The 15,983-nt window shown below is 37.9% G+C and overlaps 1 protein-coding gene across 3 annotated transcripts in view; it reads left to right on the top strand.

Moving 5' to 3' along the window:
- Positions 1-15,983, top strand: part of DDX46 (DEAD-box helicase 46) — a 45,825-nt gene that overhangs the window by 18,212 nt on the left and 11,630 nt on the right. For all 3 annotated transcript variants that reach the window (XM_036423812.2, XM_036423811.2, XM_036423810.2), the window contains 7 exons: positions 594-672; positions 2,398-2,480; positions 6,368-6,532; positions 7,024-7,186; positions 7,965-8,158; positions 11,419-11,556; positions 12,048-12,197. In XM_036423812.2, coding sequence (XP_036279705.1) covers positions 594-672; positions 2,398-2,480; positions 6,368-6,532; positions 7,024-7,186; positions 7,965-8,158; positions 11,419-11,556; positions 12,048-12,197 — 972 coding nt within the window. The remainder of the gene's footprint in view (positions 1-593; positions 673-2,397; positions 2,481-6,367; positions 6,533-7,023; positions 7,187-7,964; positions 8,159-11,418; positions 11,557-12,047; positions 12,198-15,983) is intronic.

Genomic DNA, 15,983 nt, shown 5'->3' with positions numbered 1-15,983 from the left:
AGTTTTCTAAGTTTATCTTTGTGTGTGTGTGTGTTTTATTTTTTTCTAAGTTTATCTTTGTGTGTGTGTGTATAGTAAGAAATACATTTAAAGATAACCTTGTACATGCAAACATAGTATGTTTATAAAGAAGTCAAACAAAATTTTGTAATGTCTAACACATTCTGATATTTTTCATTCTATTTCATTTTCAAAATGCTGTTTGTTGTGTATTGATTTCATGATTCACTAGTGGAAACAACTCATTTAAAAACATTGATCTTATGTAATTGCTTTATTTACTGCTATCTGATGTTCTTTTTGTTTTTGAGGGACTGTGTCAAATTAAAATAGGTAAAAACTCTGGTTTTCATTGATTTTGAAGTTATATAATCCAAAAAGGAGAAAACATGAATTCTAATTTGGGGTTATATACATATTAGCAGTGCTCCAGCATTTTAGTATATTAAGTAGGAAGCTTTGGATTCTTCTAATCAGATTTCAGCTTCTTACACTATGGAGCTGTTCTAAGGACCCTGGCATCTCAAGTCTCTTTAAATAAGCACTGGATATAAATAGACTATAAGAGTTCATTTTTTATTTTATTTTATTAGATTGCTGAACTGAAAAGAGGTGCTGAAATTATTGTTTGTACACCTGGTCGAATGATTGACATGTTAGCAGCTAACAGTGGTAAGTTGGGTATTTTTTTCTCTTTTTCTCCTTTTTGGATTATATACATTTTGTTAATCACAGCAGAAACAAGAAACCATCAAAGGGTTTCTACATATCTTCTTAAAGCTGTAATATCTTAGAATTTGTATTGTAACAAGCTTATTGTTGTAAGTGTTCATAATATTTTTGCAATTTAAGTGAAAATTTCGTTTTAGAACTAACTGATCTTTTTAGCACTTTAACATGGATTCTTAATCCAAGTTTAGCCTAATTTTCCTTTTAAAAGGATGAGGGACTTTTTTCATTATAAATTTAGATTTTCTTTTCTTTCTCCACAGTAGATATTTTTTCTCCACAAGTGCCAGTATTTTCTTACAATACTGGATCAATTAAGATATTGCAGCTTCAAGAAACTTTATCTTTTGTAAATATTGCATGTTTTTAGCTCAAACGTTGTGCTTTGTTCAATTATTCCCTGTCAAAACTGTTACTAAACTGTTGGCATTATTTAACTTCTGTGGAGAAAGGCCCTTCAAGATTTATAGAACTGGGCTTCCGAGACTTAAACCATCAAAGGTAGGTAATTTAATGCTGTTCCCAACCTTACAAAATTACTTGGGGCTGCAGATTTTGGTATGGAATACTTAAATATTAGAAAACATTTATTTGGACTTAATTCTGTTTTTTGAAGAAAATATTTTCAAAGGTTTTTGTTGCAGTAGTTAGTATATACATAATAGAGTATTAAAACCCAAATAGTGCATGTTTCTAATAGCATTCTGCTTGAATTTCTGTATTTAATTCTAATGCTATATGAAGTTGACAAAGTGACATTGAAATTGTACAGCATATGAAAGGTTTTGGTTGGATGTTGAAATAATCCCTTGTTTTTTCTCAATGCTGCATTAAGTCTCCTCCTGAAATTCATCTTGATTAATTTTACCTTTTTCCCTTATCTGTCCTTTCAGTTTATATTTAATAACTGTTTGCCAGGTGATTGATTCAACAATTGATAGAAATGCTTGTGTTAATTGCTTAGAAAGGGTTTCCTGTGTATGTATGTAATTTTTACTAGCTAAGACGCCTGTCACATTTCTTTAAACCCGTGGGAGAATGTAATAAAATTGGATTTTTTATCTGAATATTAAAAAATGTATCCATGTAATACATTTGGTATTTAGTTTTCATGTAATGTGATAGTTACCTAATGGTGTTGCGTAGCTTCTCATTAATGTTTTGACATGCCCATTAGAAGTTTCTGACTAATGGAAGTAGGTTATAAGGTTATATAAAGAGAGGTTTTCTGCATTTGGAATAGATAGCACTGGCATTTGCTTTCCACACATACGCTGTAATCTCTAATATGTTTTTTCCTAGGTGATGCTGTCAGATAATGGCTGATGTGGCTCGATGCTTCATCTCAGTCTTAGTTTTATGATGTGTTTTGGAGAGGGCTGTTTTCTGAATTTTACAGGTTCTTCAGGCCCTATGATGGTATGCAAGAGAAGAGTTTGACAAATAAAGGGCCTCATATACCCATTGTCAGAAAGTATTTGCCATTAGTTAAGACATTGTAGACCAAAATTTCTTTTCACTGTTTAAAGATACCTAACTTACCCCTCTGGTTAAGTCAGGCATTTTAGTTCCCTTTACAGTTTTGTAATATTCTTGGTAGTCATAAAATGAATTGTGACTGATTTTCAGTTTTCTTTTTGTCTTTTTTCACCCCCCCCCTTATCTTAGGTCGGGTCACAAATCTTCGAAGAGTGACATATGTTGTTTTAGATGAAGCAGACAGAATGTTCGATATGGGTTTTGAACCACAGGTAATCATTAAATTCCGTAGAGTTTTGAACTATAAAATCATGTAACAACTATGAGACTGATTTTTGTAAGGTTTTAAAAATTCTCAAATTTCTGCTATGTGGGTTGGGACATAAGAAATTGAAATAGGTATTTATGTTTTTAATTCTCCATACAACTCATTCAGGAGGTGTTCATGCAGGCTTTACTTAGCCTTCTAAATAAACCATAATTGGTAAAATTAGAATTGGAATGCTAATAAAAGAAATTTAAGCTTTCATATTTAGTTCATATTTTGTAGTTTTAATGTCCAAATACATTGCTTTAATTCTTGCTTTTAAAAACCTAAATGATCTAGATAGCACATATTTAAATTCTCCAGTTGTAAAAACTGATGCCCAAAGCATTTGCCTAGCTTAGACTTTACCTGACACATGCTATTTGCTCAAATATAAATTTCAGTGCTATAAACTTAGAACAATACATGTTAAAAGATGGTAGAAAATTTTCTTAACAAGAAGAGTAATGTTTGCCCTAGCCAGTTTGGTTCAGCGGATAGAGTGTCAGCCTGCGAACTGAAAGGTCACAGATTTGATTACAGTCATGGGCACATATCTGGGTGGCGTGCGTGTTGGGGAGGCAACCAATTGGTGTGTCTCTCTCACATGGATGTTTCTCTCTCTGTCTCTCCCTCTCCCTTCCACTCTCTTTAAAAATCAATGGAAAAACATCCTTGGGGAAGAATTAACAAAACAAAAATAAGGAGGGGTGAAGAAGAGCAACGTGAGTTAACAGAGAGAGAAACATCAGTTTATTTCTTCACTTATTTATTAATTCATTGATTGATTCTTGTATGTGTGCCTAGGGCGGATCAAGCAGATATAATTTGGGGTATATGGAATGTCTGCCCAGCCAGGGCCAAAAAAATTTTTTTTAATCACAAACTGCAGTAATAGAAATGGGGTTTAGGAAGGGATAAGATTAAAATTATAGCCGAAACCGGTTTGGCTTGGTGGCTAGAGCATCGGTCTGCGGACTGAAGGGTCCCAGGTTCGATTCCAGTCAGGGGCATGTACATTGGTTTCCGGCACATCCCCAGTAGGGGGTGTGCAGGAGGTGGCTGGTCAATGTTCCTCTCTCGTCGATGTTTCTGGCTCTCTATCCCTCTCCCTTCCTCTCTGAAAAAAAATCAATAAAATAAATAAAATAAATAAATAAATAAAATATAGTCTCAAATTAGATTGTTGGCTCAGTAGGTACATTAAAAAAAAAAAGAATGTTATCATAAAATTCCTTATATTCTTACCATGACCTTCATTCACCTTTCCTAATTTCTAACCACTCACCACTACCTACCTTGAAACTATCGTGTGTGTGTGTGTGTGTGTTAATTAAAATTTTTTTCTTTTGTTTTTTGTTAATCCTCACATAAAGATTTTTTTCCCCCCATTAATTTTTAGAGAGACTAGAAGGGAAGGGAGGGAGAGCGACACATTGATTGGTTGCCTCCTGAGGTCCCAGAATGAACCTGCAACCGAGGTACATGCCCTTGAATGGAAATTGAACCTGAGACCCGTCTGTGCCTGGGCCCGTGCTCTAACCACTGAGACGACCGATCAGAGCAAAAAAAAAAAAAAGTTTTTTTAATGCTCACCCAAGTATATGTTTATTGATTTTAGAGAGGAAGGTAAAGGGGAGAGGGAGAGAAATACTGATAAGAGATAGAAACATCCATTGGTTGCTTCCTGTACATAACCCGACCGGGGATCAAACCTGCAACCTGGGTATGTTTCCTGAGAATTGAACCCGAGACCATTTGGTACACAAGATGATGCTCCACCCTACTGAACCACACTGGCCAGAGCTTTTTTTTTTTTTCCTTAAAAAAGTTTTTTTTTTTCCTAATTAAAAAAATACCTTTTCTGATTGATTTCAGAGAGAAACAGGGAGGGAGAGATAGAAACATCAGTGGTGGAAGAGAATCATTGATCAGCTGCCTTCTGCACACCCTCTACTGGAGAATGAGCCCACAACCCTGATATGTGCCCTTGACTGGAATCGAACCCAGGACCCTTTTGTTTTTTGCTTTCTTGTTTATACTAGTCATTACCAGAATCTTAGGACTTCTTGATTCCTCCAGTGCTCTATAGACACTGAGGCAATCGTTGTCTGTATCCCATCCACTCAACAGTATGTTCATTTTCTTTTTTTAATCTATTTTACTGATTTTTTACAGAGAGGAAGGGAGAAGGAAAGAGAGCTAGAAACATTGATGAGAGAGGAACATTGACCAGATGCCTCCTGCACACCCCCTATTGGGGATGTGCCTGCAACCAATGTACATGCCCTTGACTGGAATCGAACCTGGGACCTCTCAGTCCGCAGGCTGATGCTCTCTATCCACTGAGTCAAATTGGTTTTGGCACTATGTTCATTTTCATTGTTCTATTTAATTCTGTAGTTTTTATCACCTTTAACAAATATTTATCTATCTACCTTATTAGAATATAAGCTCCATGAAGACAAGTTTTTGTCTGTATTCACTGCCTATTCAAACACTTAGAAAACGCCTGGCACATAATGGTTGCTCAGTAAAAACATATTGAGCCCTAATCAGTTTGGCTCAGTGGACAGAGCGTCGGCCTGTGGACTGAAGGGTCCAATTCTGGTCCAAGGCATGTACCTGAGGGCACAACATCCCCAGTAGGGCGTGTGCAGGAGGCAGCTGAATCGGTGTTTCTCTCTCATCGATGTTTCTGACTCTCTATCCCTCTTCTCCCTTCCTCTCTGTTAATAAATAAATAAATAAATAAATAAATAAATAAATAAATATCAATAAAGTGTATTTAAAACAAAACAAAAAAACTCACATGTGTTGAATAAGTGAAATTAAATAGTGATATTAATCATAGCAGCACAATTTATAATAGCTAAGATTTGCCTAACTGCCATCAGCAGATGAGTGGATTAAAAAACTGGTACAATGGAATAATGTACCCATGTAAAAAAAAAAGAAGGAACTTTTATAATTTGCAATAACATGGATGGAACTGAAAAGCATTATGCTAAGCGAAATAAGCCAGAGAAAGATAAATAAGCCACACGTGATCTCACTCATATGTGGGATATAATGATCAACATAATTTGATGAACAAGAATAGATCCAGAGACAAATGGTAGGGAAGCGGGGAGGTTAGAGAGCAACCAAAGGACTTGTATGCATGTGTATTAGCATAGCCAGAGGACACGGGCACTGGGGCAGTGGGCGCTTGCCTGGGGTGGGAATGGCTTGGGGGTAGGGGTCAGTTGGGGCCATGGTTGGCAAAGTGGCTCACGAGCCACATGCGGCTCTTTGGCCCCTTGAGTGTGGCTCTTCTACAAAATGCCACGACCTGGGCGAGTCTATTGAAGTGGTGTTAGAAGAAGTTTAAGTTTTAAAAATTTGACTCTCCAAAGGAATTTCAGTGTACTAGATTTTTGGCTTAAACAGGTGGATGACTAGAATTGCTATTTCTACAAAGAGGGAAATTATGAGAGGAACAAATTATGGGTAAAGTCAGTTCTAAGGTAAGAGGTTTAAAAGTCACTGATTAGCCGGCACCGGTTTGGCTCAGTGGATAGAGCGTTGGCCTGCGGACTGAAGGGTCCCGGGTTCGATTCCAGGCAAGGGCATGTACCTTGGTTGCGGGCACATCCCTGGTGGAGGGTGTGCAGGAGGCAGCTGATCGATGATTCTCTCTCATCGATGTTTCTGACTCTCTATCCCTCTCTCTTCCTCTCTGTGAAAAATCAATAAAATATATTAAAAAAAAAAAAAAAAGTCACTGATTAGATGTTCTCAAAAGTTCCTTCTCCTTGGTTTTAATGTCATGATTTTTAGCGACAACTGTATTGATTTATGTTTTCTCAGGTCATGCGTATTATGGATAATGTCCGTCCTGACCGACAGACGGTTATGTTTTCAGCTACTTTCCCCAGAGCTATGGAGGCTTTGGCTCGCAGAATCCTGAGTAAACCCATTGAAGTGCAGGTTGGAGGCAGGAGTGTGGTTTGCTCAGATGTGGAGCAACAAGTGGTGGGTATCATCCTTACGAAATCCCCAATGTGTGATCCTTTTGGGATCACTATTTGTGATGTATTATAGTTAGATTATTTCTAAAATAAATAGAATACATCAGCTGCAGGCTTTTAATATTTTACCAGATACACGTGAACATGTGCTTTCCATGAACTGACTGTTTTATGATGCTCTTGTAGTTTTTTCCACCAGAAGTGGACTAGTAGGTGGAAATGTCATGTAGCTATCTTATTCTTTGGTTAATAGGATGTGAGGTTAAGAGGCAGAGAGAATAGATGCTCATTTGTCCACATTTGCAAGCCTCTTATTCTTTGTAAGTTAACAGTTTTTTTGGTCTTAATGGTTTACTAATTCAAATCAAAATTTTTCTAATCCTTCCTAATGATTTAGGTGTTGTCATTTATCCTTTGTCACAAAACAGGTATTTTTGTTTAGGAGATGTATTTGTGTTTTTATTCCATTACCTTGGTACAATTTGTTGTTTTTAGATTGTGATTGAAGAAGAAAAGAAATTCTTGAAGTTACTTGAGCTTCTGGGCCATTATCAGGAATCTGGATCTGTCATTATATTTGTGGATAAGCAGGAACATGCTGATGGTCTTCTGAAAGATTTGATGAGAGCATCTTACCCTTGCATGTCTCTTCATGGAGGTAATGTTTAAGGAAATCTGTTTAATACTTGGCCAAGTACTGTGCTGTGTTCTGAATGATAATATTTACTTTGTATTTTAATTTAAAACTAAATTTTATATAATCTGTCTCAGTTTAATCACAATAGCACTATCCTATATACTAAAGAGGTAATATGCATATTGATCCTCACACCTTCACAAGATGTCTCTCAGTGTGAGGCTCTTTGGGTAACATTTAAGAGAGATCCTATTAGGTAGGTTTTACTAGTGGTCCTTGAACTTTAATGTGCATGTATAATCATCCACATATTTTGTTAAAATGCAAAATCTGATTCAGTAATCTGGGGTAGCATCTGAGATTCTGAATTTCTAACAAGTTTCCATGTGATGCTGCTTTTGGTTCTTAGATAAAACTGAGTGGCAAGACTACAAACCCTATAGGAGAAAGGTCTGAATCCTGTCAATACAGACTGAATGAACATGCCTTCTGTTGCTCCCTAAACAAGTTTAGTCTAGTGATGCTGAGATAAGCTGTGGCAGTTACAAGCCTTCTAAATAAGAAAGAGGGCAAGCAAGGGTAGATACGGAAGATTCATAAATGAGTTAGTAATAGTAGCCTTTGATCTTGCAGTGAAATTTTCATAGTGTTTTATTTTCAATATTGTAGTTGGAAGTGTGGTCAAAATAAATTGGATTCTTTACTCTGTGTTTAACTTCTTTCTCTGAGTGTCAGAGGAAGTGGAAAGTTTAATTTGAACGTGAGATTTTTATAATTCTTATGTGTCATTTACTTGCAGGTATTGATCAATATGACAGAGATAGCATCATAAATGACTTTAAGAATGGGACCTGCAAGCTTCTTGTGGCCACTTCTGTTGCTGCCCGAGGTTTAGATGTGAAACATCTGATTCTTGTAGTAAATTACAGCTGCCCCAACCATTATGAAGATTATGTACACAGAGCAGGACGAACTGGAAGAGCAGGCAACAAAGTAAAAAAAAAATTTTTAAGTTGATTTTTATTAAGATCTAAATGTTTCTTTACTGTTTTAAGGAGTAAGTAATCAGAGTTATGGGAACATTTAAAAATCCTCCATCAGCCTGGCCAGTGTGGGCTTGGTTGGGCATGTCTGTTTCCAGTTCAATCCACCAGGACACATGCTGGGGGTTTGGGCTTGATCCCTGGTGGTCAGTATTCCACTCTAATATAGATATATATCTCCCTCTCCCTTCCTCTCTATCTAAAAATCAACTAAAACTTTTTTTTTAAAACTAAAAAATGGGGGGAGGGGTGGGATCCTTAATCATCAAAGTGTGAGGAATAATTGATTGCATGCATATGTCTTAAGTATTGTTAAAATTACACGTCTACGTATTTTGGAAATTACCAGATACCAAGCTATTCTCTGTAGTTAGATGGTGTTAACCATTTGTGTCCCCTTTTAGGATTTTTTTATCTGCCTAAAGTTTCTATGTATATCCATGTATATGGTTTAGAATCTTTCATTGGTTTTTATAAAAATATGTGGGATCATAAAATATACTCAAACCCATACCTGTCACCCCTGTTCTTGTCCCCTCCACCAATGCACATACATATCACTTGCTTCTTTGACTCAGGTAGTCCAGTAAATATAAGGTCTACTTCATTCTTTCTGCTTGCTAGTTTTTCTTTCTTTTTTGTTTGTTTGTTGTTTAATTCATTCTTTTTGAAGGAGCAGAATATTTTGCCATGGGAAACATTCATAATGATATGGTTGATATTCTGATCTTTTCTGCATACTGAAGCAATAACAACATTAATAGTAATAGGTTATAAATATGGAGTACTCATTAAGCGCCAGGTACAGAAGTGCTTTATTTTTGCCATTTATCATCACAACTTCCCTTTGAGGTGAATAATACTGTCCTGTTTAATAGATGAGAAAAGTTGAGGCACATAAAAGTTACTTGTCCAAGGTTACTCAGCTAATTGATGGCATTTATTCCTTTAACCTGAGTTATTCTGTGGATTTGGGAAACCATCTATGTAAACCAGGTAGTAAATATTATAGTCTTTTGTGTCTTTTGACAGTTTGAGGGCAGTAATGGGGTAATTCAAAGTGTTGGCCATGCGCTCTCCCATGATTTGTAGTCATGCCTTACAAAACTAAAGAAATCAAGGCAAAAGGATGCCGAATCTGTCAAGATCAAGAAAAAAGAGGATAATGTAAAGTTTAAAGTTTGATGCAGCAGATTCTTCATACCTTGGTCATCACAGTTATAGAGAAGTCAGAGAAATTGATACATTCCTGCCCCCTAGTTTGGCAGTGAAGGAACTGAAATTAACCAGACATACTTGAATTGTATTAAAATGTTTAAAACTTAAAAAAATAAAATTGTAGACACATACTTGGGTTACAGGCTTGATCCCCAGTAGGGGACATGTAGGAGGCAGATGATCAATGATTATCTCTCATCATTGATGTTTTATTTATTTATTTAATCCTCATCCAAGGATATTTTTCCATTGATTTTTTTAGAGAGTGGAAGGGAGGGGGATAGACAGAGAAACTGTGGAAAGCCACCTATTATCTTCTCTAGCAGAGAGTTGAGGACAAGGTGCCCAGGATTCTGGTGACCCTTGAGCCTTGGCAAAGGTCAGAGCTCTGCACCCACTGTTTAGTCCAGACAATGTAGCTAAAGCACCTTCCCACCAGATAGTCATGTATAATATATCCTTACTGGTAAGATAGTCTGGCTGTTACTGGAAATTGCCTGCCTAAGTGCTATACGTATATCCCTAATTGAGTAAAAGAATGGCGAGGCCTGATCCCAAGCTGAGTCCTTCCTCTTGCATTGGTCTTTTGCCTGGCTCCCCAATTTCCAAATTATTATTTCTTATCTCATCTCTTTCATTTGCACGTGGCTTCTCTTCCAGAGCCTGAACCCTGAACCACACGGGGCCGTGGATCTTCACAAGAAACATCCATGTGAGAGTTACATTGATTGGTTGCCTCCTGTGGCTGCATCAGATCCAGGGATTGAGCCTGCAGCCGAGGAAGGGGGTACATGCCCTGAGCCCTTGATTGGAATCAAACCTGGGACCCTTCAGTCTGCAGGCCGACCTTCTAGCCATTGAGCCAAACCGCCTAGGGCTCATCATTGATGTTTCTGTCTCCCTCTCTGAAGTCTAAAAGTATATTTTTAAAAATAAAATTGCAGCCTTTTGGGGCTACATGTGGTGTCTCTCATGTATGTGTGTATATACATTTGTACACAATCTTAAAAATATGAAATATCATTCTTAGCTCATAGGCAGTATAGAAACAGACCATGGGTCAAATCTGGTGATTAGATATTCCTGAAATAAAATAGTAAACCATGTTTTAAATTTTGTAACGTTTCCATGGGAGGGGCAAAGTATTTTGTGAAGATGGCAATCTGAGTTTGCTATTTCTGTATTTTAACTCCAGTATTTCTCTTGCCTGAACCAAAAAACTGCTGGGACATATGGTGCCTTAGACTTCAGAATATCCTAGGGAGGTGATGTAGTTGTTTTATTTTTGCAAGATGGTTACAAAAATAAATTTAAAAACAAGTTGCTTTTGTATATAAAAACATACCATGATTATACACACATGGTTTTATATCTTTTATTGCTCTTGAATATGGGAATTACATTCTAGAAAGTTGATATGAGGTAGAGTGGTGCACTAGTAGAGAAAGGGAACATAAGCCCAAAAGGGAAGGAAAATACTATATTAAATGCGTACGACAGCGCAGTTGTGCATTTATGTGAAATGACATGTGCCTGGCCCGCATGGCTCGGTGGTTGAGTGTGGAACTATGAACCAGGAGGTCCAGGTTCCATTCCTGGTCAGGGCACACCCCTGGGTTGCAAACTAGATTCCCAGTGTGGGGTGTGCAGGAGGCAACTGATAATGATTCTCTTATCATTGATGTTTCTATCTCCGTCTCCCTTCCCCTCTAAAATCAAAAAAATATTTTAAAAATAAAATAAATTCACATGTGTTTCTACTTATGCATAAGAAATTAGAAATTTTCTGGTTTTGCTCTTTATTTTTGAATAGTAAACTTAAGATATTTCACTTTCAGCCATTAGACAATTTAGTAGTACTTTTTCAATGGTCTTAAAACTTTAGTGATGGAGTCTTAAGTGGATTTATTGGGTGGTTTAGATTTTATCTTGTGATCTAAATAGGATTCATCTTACTAGTACCTAATAGTTTCACTTTTCACTGTGCATCAGGGTTATGCATATACTTTTATCACAGAAGATCAAGCTCGCTATGCTGGTGACATCATTAAAGCTCTTGAATTGTCTGGGACTTCAGTGCCTCCTGATCTAGAGAAACTGTGGAGTGACTTCAAAGATCAACAGAAAGCTGTGAGTTTTTTTAACTCCCATTTTTATGTAAATCATTGTGTTCTAAACTTTGAATATTTAATATAGGACTCTTAAATCTTCAAAGGATTGTTTTCTTTTGTCTTTATTGTTGAAAGTAAGACAGATATACTCTTTTTTCCCCTTGACCCACCCTTTCTGGACTGTCCCCTCCCCCCACTCTAGCCTTCACCACACTGTTGGCTATGTCCCTGAGTTATGTATATAGGTATATAAATTCTTCGGTTAATCTCATCCCACCCTCCCCCAAGATTACTTTTATTTATCTCCGGGGCGGGCGGGAGTGAAAGTAAAATCCTTTCGATTAAACTTAGTATTTTCAGTAGTTTACCTACAGATCTAATTTTTTTCTCACATGCTAGATGAAGTGTTTTTGTTAAATTGTCATACTACACCTTAAAAGATACTAAATTGTTCTAAATTTCTTAACGTTAAAGGTTTTATGAAATTAACTTTTTTTTTTCCCTTGAAAGGAAGGGAAAATAATTAAGAAGAGCAGTGGATTCTCTGGTAAAGGATTCAAGTTTGATGAAACGGAACAAGCTTTGGCTAATGAGAGAAAGAAGTTACAAAAAGCAGCTCTTGGTCTGCAAGATTCGGATGATGAGGATGCTGCAGTCGATGTAAGTGTTCTAAGTCTCTTTCTTGCCCATTGAAACAGTTTTTCTTTTCGTACTTGTTAAGATAGCTAATTACTGGAAACTTTGGTTTGTATCCTTCCCAATCTTTTCTTATATATGTACATATATTCACATGTGCTCATAATTATGTATTTTCATAAAAATGAAATCCTGCTTTAAGACTTTTTGTTGCAGTAACAGTCTTAATCAAAATCTTCCCATTTTAGTACATTTACTGTTACATCATTATTTTTTTAAAATCCTCACCCCCGTGGATATATTTTTATTGATTTCAGAGAGAAGAAGGGAAAGGGAGAAATAAAAACAATGATGAGAGAGAACCATTGACGGCCACCTCCTGCACACACACTATTGGGGATCAAATCCACAGCCTCTTTGGTATATGGGTTGATGCTCCAACCAACTGAGCCACCTGGCCAGGGCTCTTACATTACTTTTGATGGCTACCTCATACTCTATTGTATGGATGTTCTACCGTTCGATGAATCAAACACTTATTTTGAATATATGGATTGTTTCTGTTTATTTTTTAAAAATATATATTTTATTGATTTTTCACAGAGAGGAAGGGAGAGGGATAGATAGCTAGAAACATTGATGAGATAGAATCATTGACCAGCTGCCTCCTGCACACCCCCTACCAGGGATGTGGCCACAACCAATGTACATGCCCTTGACCAGAATCAAACCTGGGACCTTTCAGTCCGCAGACAGACCAATGCTCTATCACCTGAGCCAAATCGGTTTCAACTCTATTTATTATTTGGAATATACTATTATATACTACTAGAGGCCTGGTGCACGAATTTGTGCATGGATGGGGTCCCTTTGGGTGGGCTGCAGGGATCGGGCCCCAGCTCATGCCTCTAGCCTTGCAGCCCCAGCTCATGCCCCCAGCCTCCCAGCCTGGCCTGGCACCCCACTTTGGCTTGGGGTTGCCCTCTCACCTGCTCCACCATCCTGCCTGTGGGGCGACCATTTGGGGCCAGGACTCCCAGCCTAGCTCCCTCAGAACCTGGGAGCCAGGCAGTGGCCCCACCACCGCCACCACAGCTGCTGGTTGCAGTCTTCCGGGTAATTAGATGGCTAATGCCTGCCATGTTCCGTGCTGCCCCCTGGTGGTCAGCGCATGTCATAGCAAGTGGTCAAACTCCCAGTTGAACGGCCGCCGAAGGGGACAATTTGCACATTAGGCTTTTATTATATAGATTATATAGATACGTTAGTGCCCATCCTTGCACATTTAAGAGATTAAGTCTGGAGTATGAGTATATAAAAGGAATTGCTAGTCTTAAAGTGTTGTCAGATTGTCCTAATAGCAAAGTAAATGTATAGTTTTCATTCACTATAGTGGTTTATTAGAGTTCCTAGCACCACATATATACAGCAATATTGGTACAACAAACAACTGTCATTTTATATTAATGTTGCTCTTTTAAAATTTAATTGTTATAGAACATCCTTATCCTATATAATAAAAGCCTAATATGCTAAGTGTCCAGTCATCTGGTCATCTGTTCAACCAATCAAAGTGTAATATGCTAATGATATGCTAAGGCTGCTCAGCCACTCGCTATGATGTGCACTGACCACTAGGGGGCAGACGCTCAGACCAGTAGATTAGCTTGCTGCTGGCATCTGGCCGATTGGGACTGAGTGAGATGGGCTGGACATGCACTGAAGCCCTCCTATGTCCCTCCCTGGCCCCAGTCGTGCATCAGTGGGGTCCCTTTACCTGGCCTGTGCTCTCTCGCAACCCAGGACACCTCAGAGAGAGACTTGGTTTTGGTCTGGTCCTGCTCAATGTAGGAGTCGCCCTCTGGTCAGGGTGCTCCCACGGGGAGCGCCGCTCAGCCAGAAGCCGGGTTCATTGAGACAGTGCTAAGTATGTCTGACCTAAGCCATCAGTCAGACTTCTCCTGAGGGCTCCCAGACTGTAAGAGGGCACAGGCCAGACTGAGGGACAATCCCCCTCCAGTGCACGAATTTCATGCATCAGGCCTCTAATGAATAATAACAGTCAACATTTATTGAGTGCTACTAAGTGCCAAGTGCTTTATAGGGATTATTTTGTTTACTTCTTTATAGTAATCATATGAGATAGTACTCAAAAGTATTGTCATTTTATAGTTGAGGAGACTGAGGCTTAAATAATCTTTTTGGGTATATATTGCTATTGTGGGAATGAATGAGTTGGGACCTGTATCCATTTCATTCTACTTTAAAGTCCATGTCCTTAATGTGTGGAATTGTTTTGACCCACTGAAGGGGGATTCTGAGGACTTAACAAGACGAAGGTTTCCCAGAGTATTCCTTGGAACCCTAACCCCTCAGGAGCTTGAGCTTCAGGAGAAGGTTTTTTTAGAAACAGGTTTTTCAGACTATTATGTTTCACGCATAAAAGTAATGAAGGAATATTTGAGAAGATGTTTTCATTATAAAAGAATTTTGGAAAATCTGCCTAGTATATACCACTAGTGGTGGCCTTAACATATCAAAGGATGTGATAATTCTTTAATTAAAGAAGCTTGTTTAACTTTGCTTATCCCAGAAATTCTCCCAACATATTCAGTCTCTGATCATATAACATTTTTTTCACACACCATATTAAACCTTAGCTTAGAACACAATTTTAGAAATCCGGAATTCAATCTGTTGTTGTCATTTGAGGAATTGTGGCCCAGAGAAGTATTTAGTCTATGACCACAGTGGCCCAGGTTCCCACTTAACCCCAGGCCATTTCTAGTATACCAGACTGGCTCGCAAGTCAATTAAGTCAGTATTTAGTTATCCATAATGGTATAACAAATCAATCCAAGACTTAGTAGGTTCAAAGAATAAACATTTATTATCCCACAGTTCCCGAGGGTCAGGAAATCAGGAGCAGGTTAGCTAGGGAGTTGTGGCTAAGGGTCACACGCAGCTGCAGTCCAGTTGTTTGTTGTCCCAGCCGTAGTGACGCAGGCCGTCTTCTTCAAAGATGGCTCCCTTACTTGGGCAGAATGCTTCCGTTCTTCACTGCATGGCCGAGGCCTTTTCCCAGAGCAAGTGATCCTAGAGAGAACAAAGAGGAAGACTCAGTGCCTCTTACGACGAGTCTCTGAGTCACACACTAGCACTTCTACAAAGCAAGTCACAGTCCGGCCACCCTCATGGACAGGCTCCGCCTCTGAAAGGGACGAGTATTAAAGAATTTGTGGCCTTGTTTTTATCTCTGTTTTTATTGTCACTTTGAACATTTAAATAAGTCTTATTGCTTATCTGATTGTTGAAATAAAATATACTTTTGGTAAATAATGAGAACAATACTGAAGTGAAGCACCATATACATTCTCCATTTCTGATTTTATGCATTGTTTTGACTTTAATGGTAAAGTGCTGTTTAATATAAAATTGTTAAATGAAGGTATTTCTAAATTAAACTAATTAAATTTAAACCCTGAACAAAATTTCCTCCTTATTTAAGATTTAGAATATAAGACCCTATTAGCCTAACCTGAATATATGAAGGGACTTACATCTCTTTAGTTGGCAGTGTTAATCATAATTTTGGCAAAGGCATCTTTAAAAGGAACTACAAATAATTTATAAGGTAGATGTGGCCAGTCTGAGAATGGCACAGTCACATCGGAATTGTGTGATTCCTGGAGAACAAGGGCTTCGGCATTGCTTTTGCTTTGATGGGGAAACTTACCTTCATTTCTCTCCTTTCTTAGCTCAAAGGAATAAAACAATTAATTGGTCTTTTCTGCTTCTGTTACCTGGTTT

Source organism: Pipistrellus kuhlii, unplaced genomic scaffold, assembly GCF_014108245.1.
Source record: "Pipistrellus kuhlii isolate mPipKuh1 unplaced genomic scaffold, mPipKuh1.p scaffold_m20_p_8, whole genome shotgun sequence".
NCBI lineage: Eukaryota > Metazoa > Chordata > Mammalia > Chiroptera > Vespertilionidae > Pipistrellus > Pipistrellus kuhlii.
Note: the sequence above shows the minus strand (reverse complement) of the source record. Positions and strands in the feature narration are given on the sequence as shown.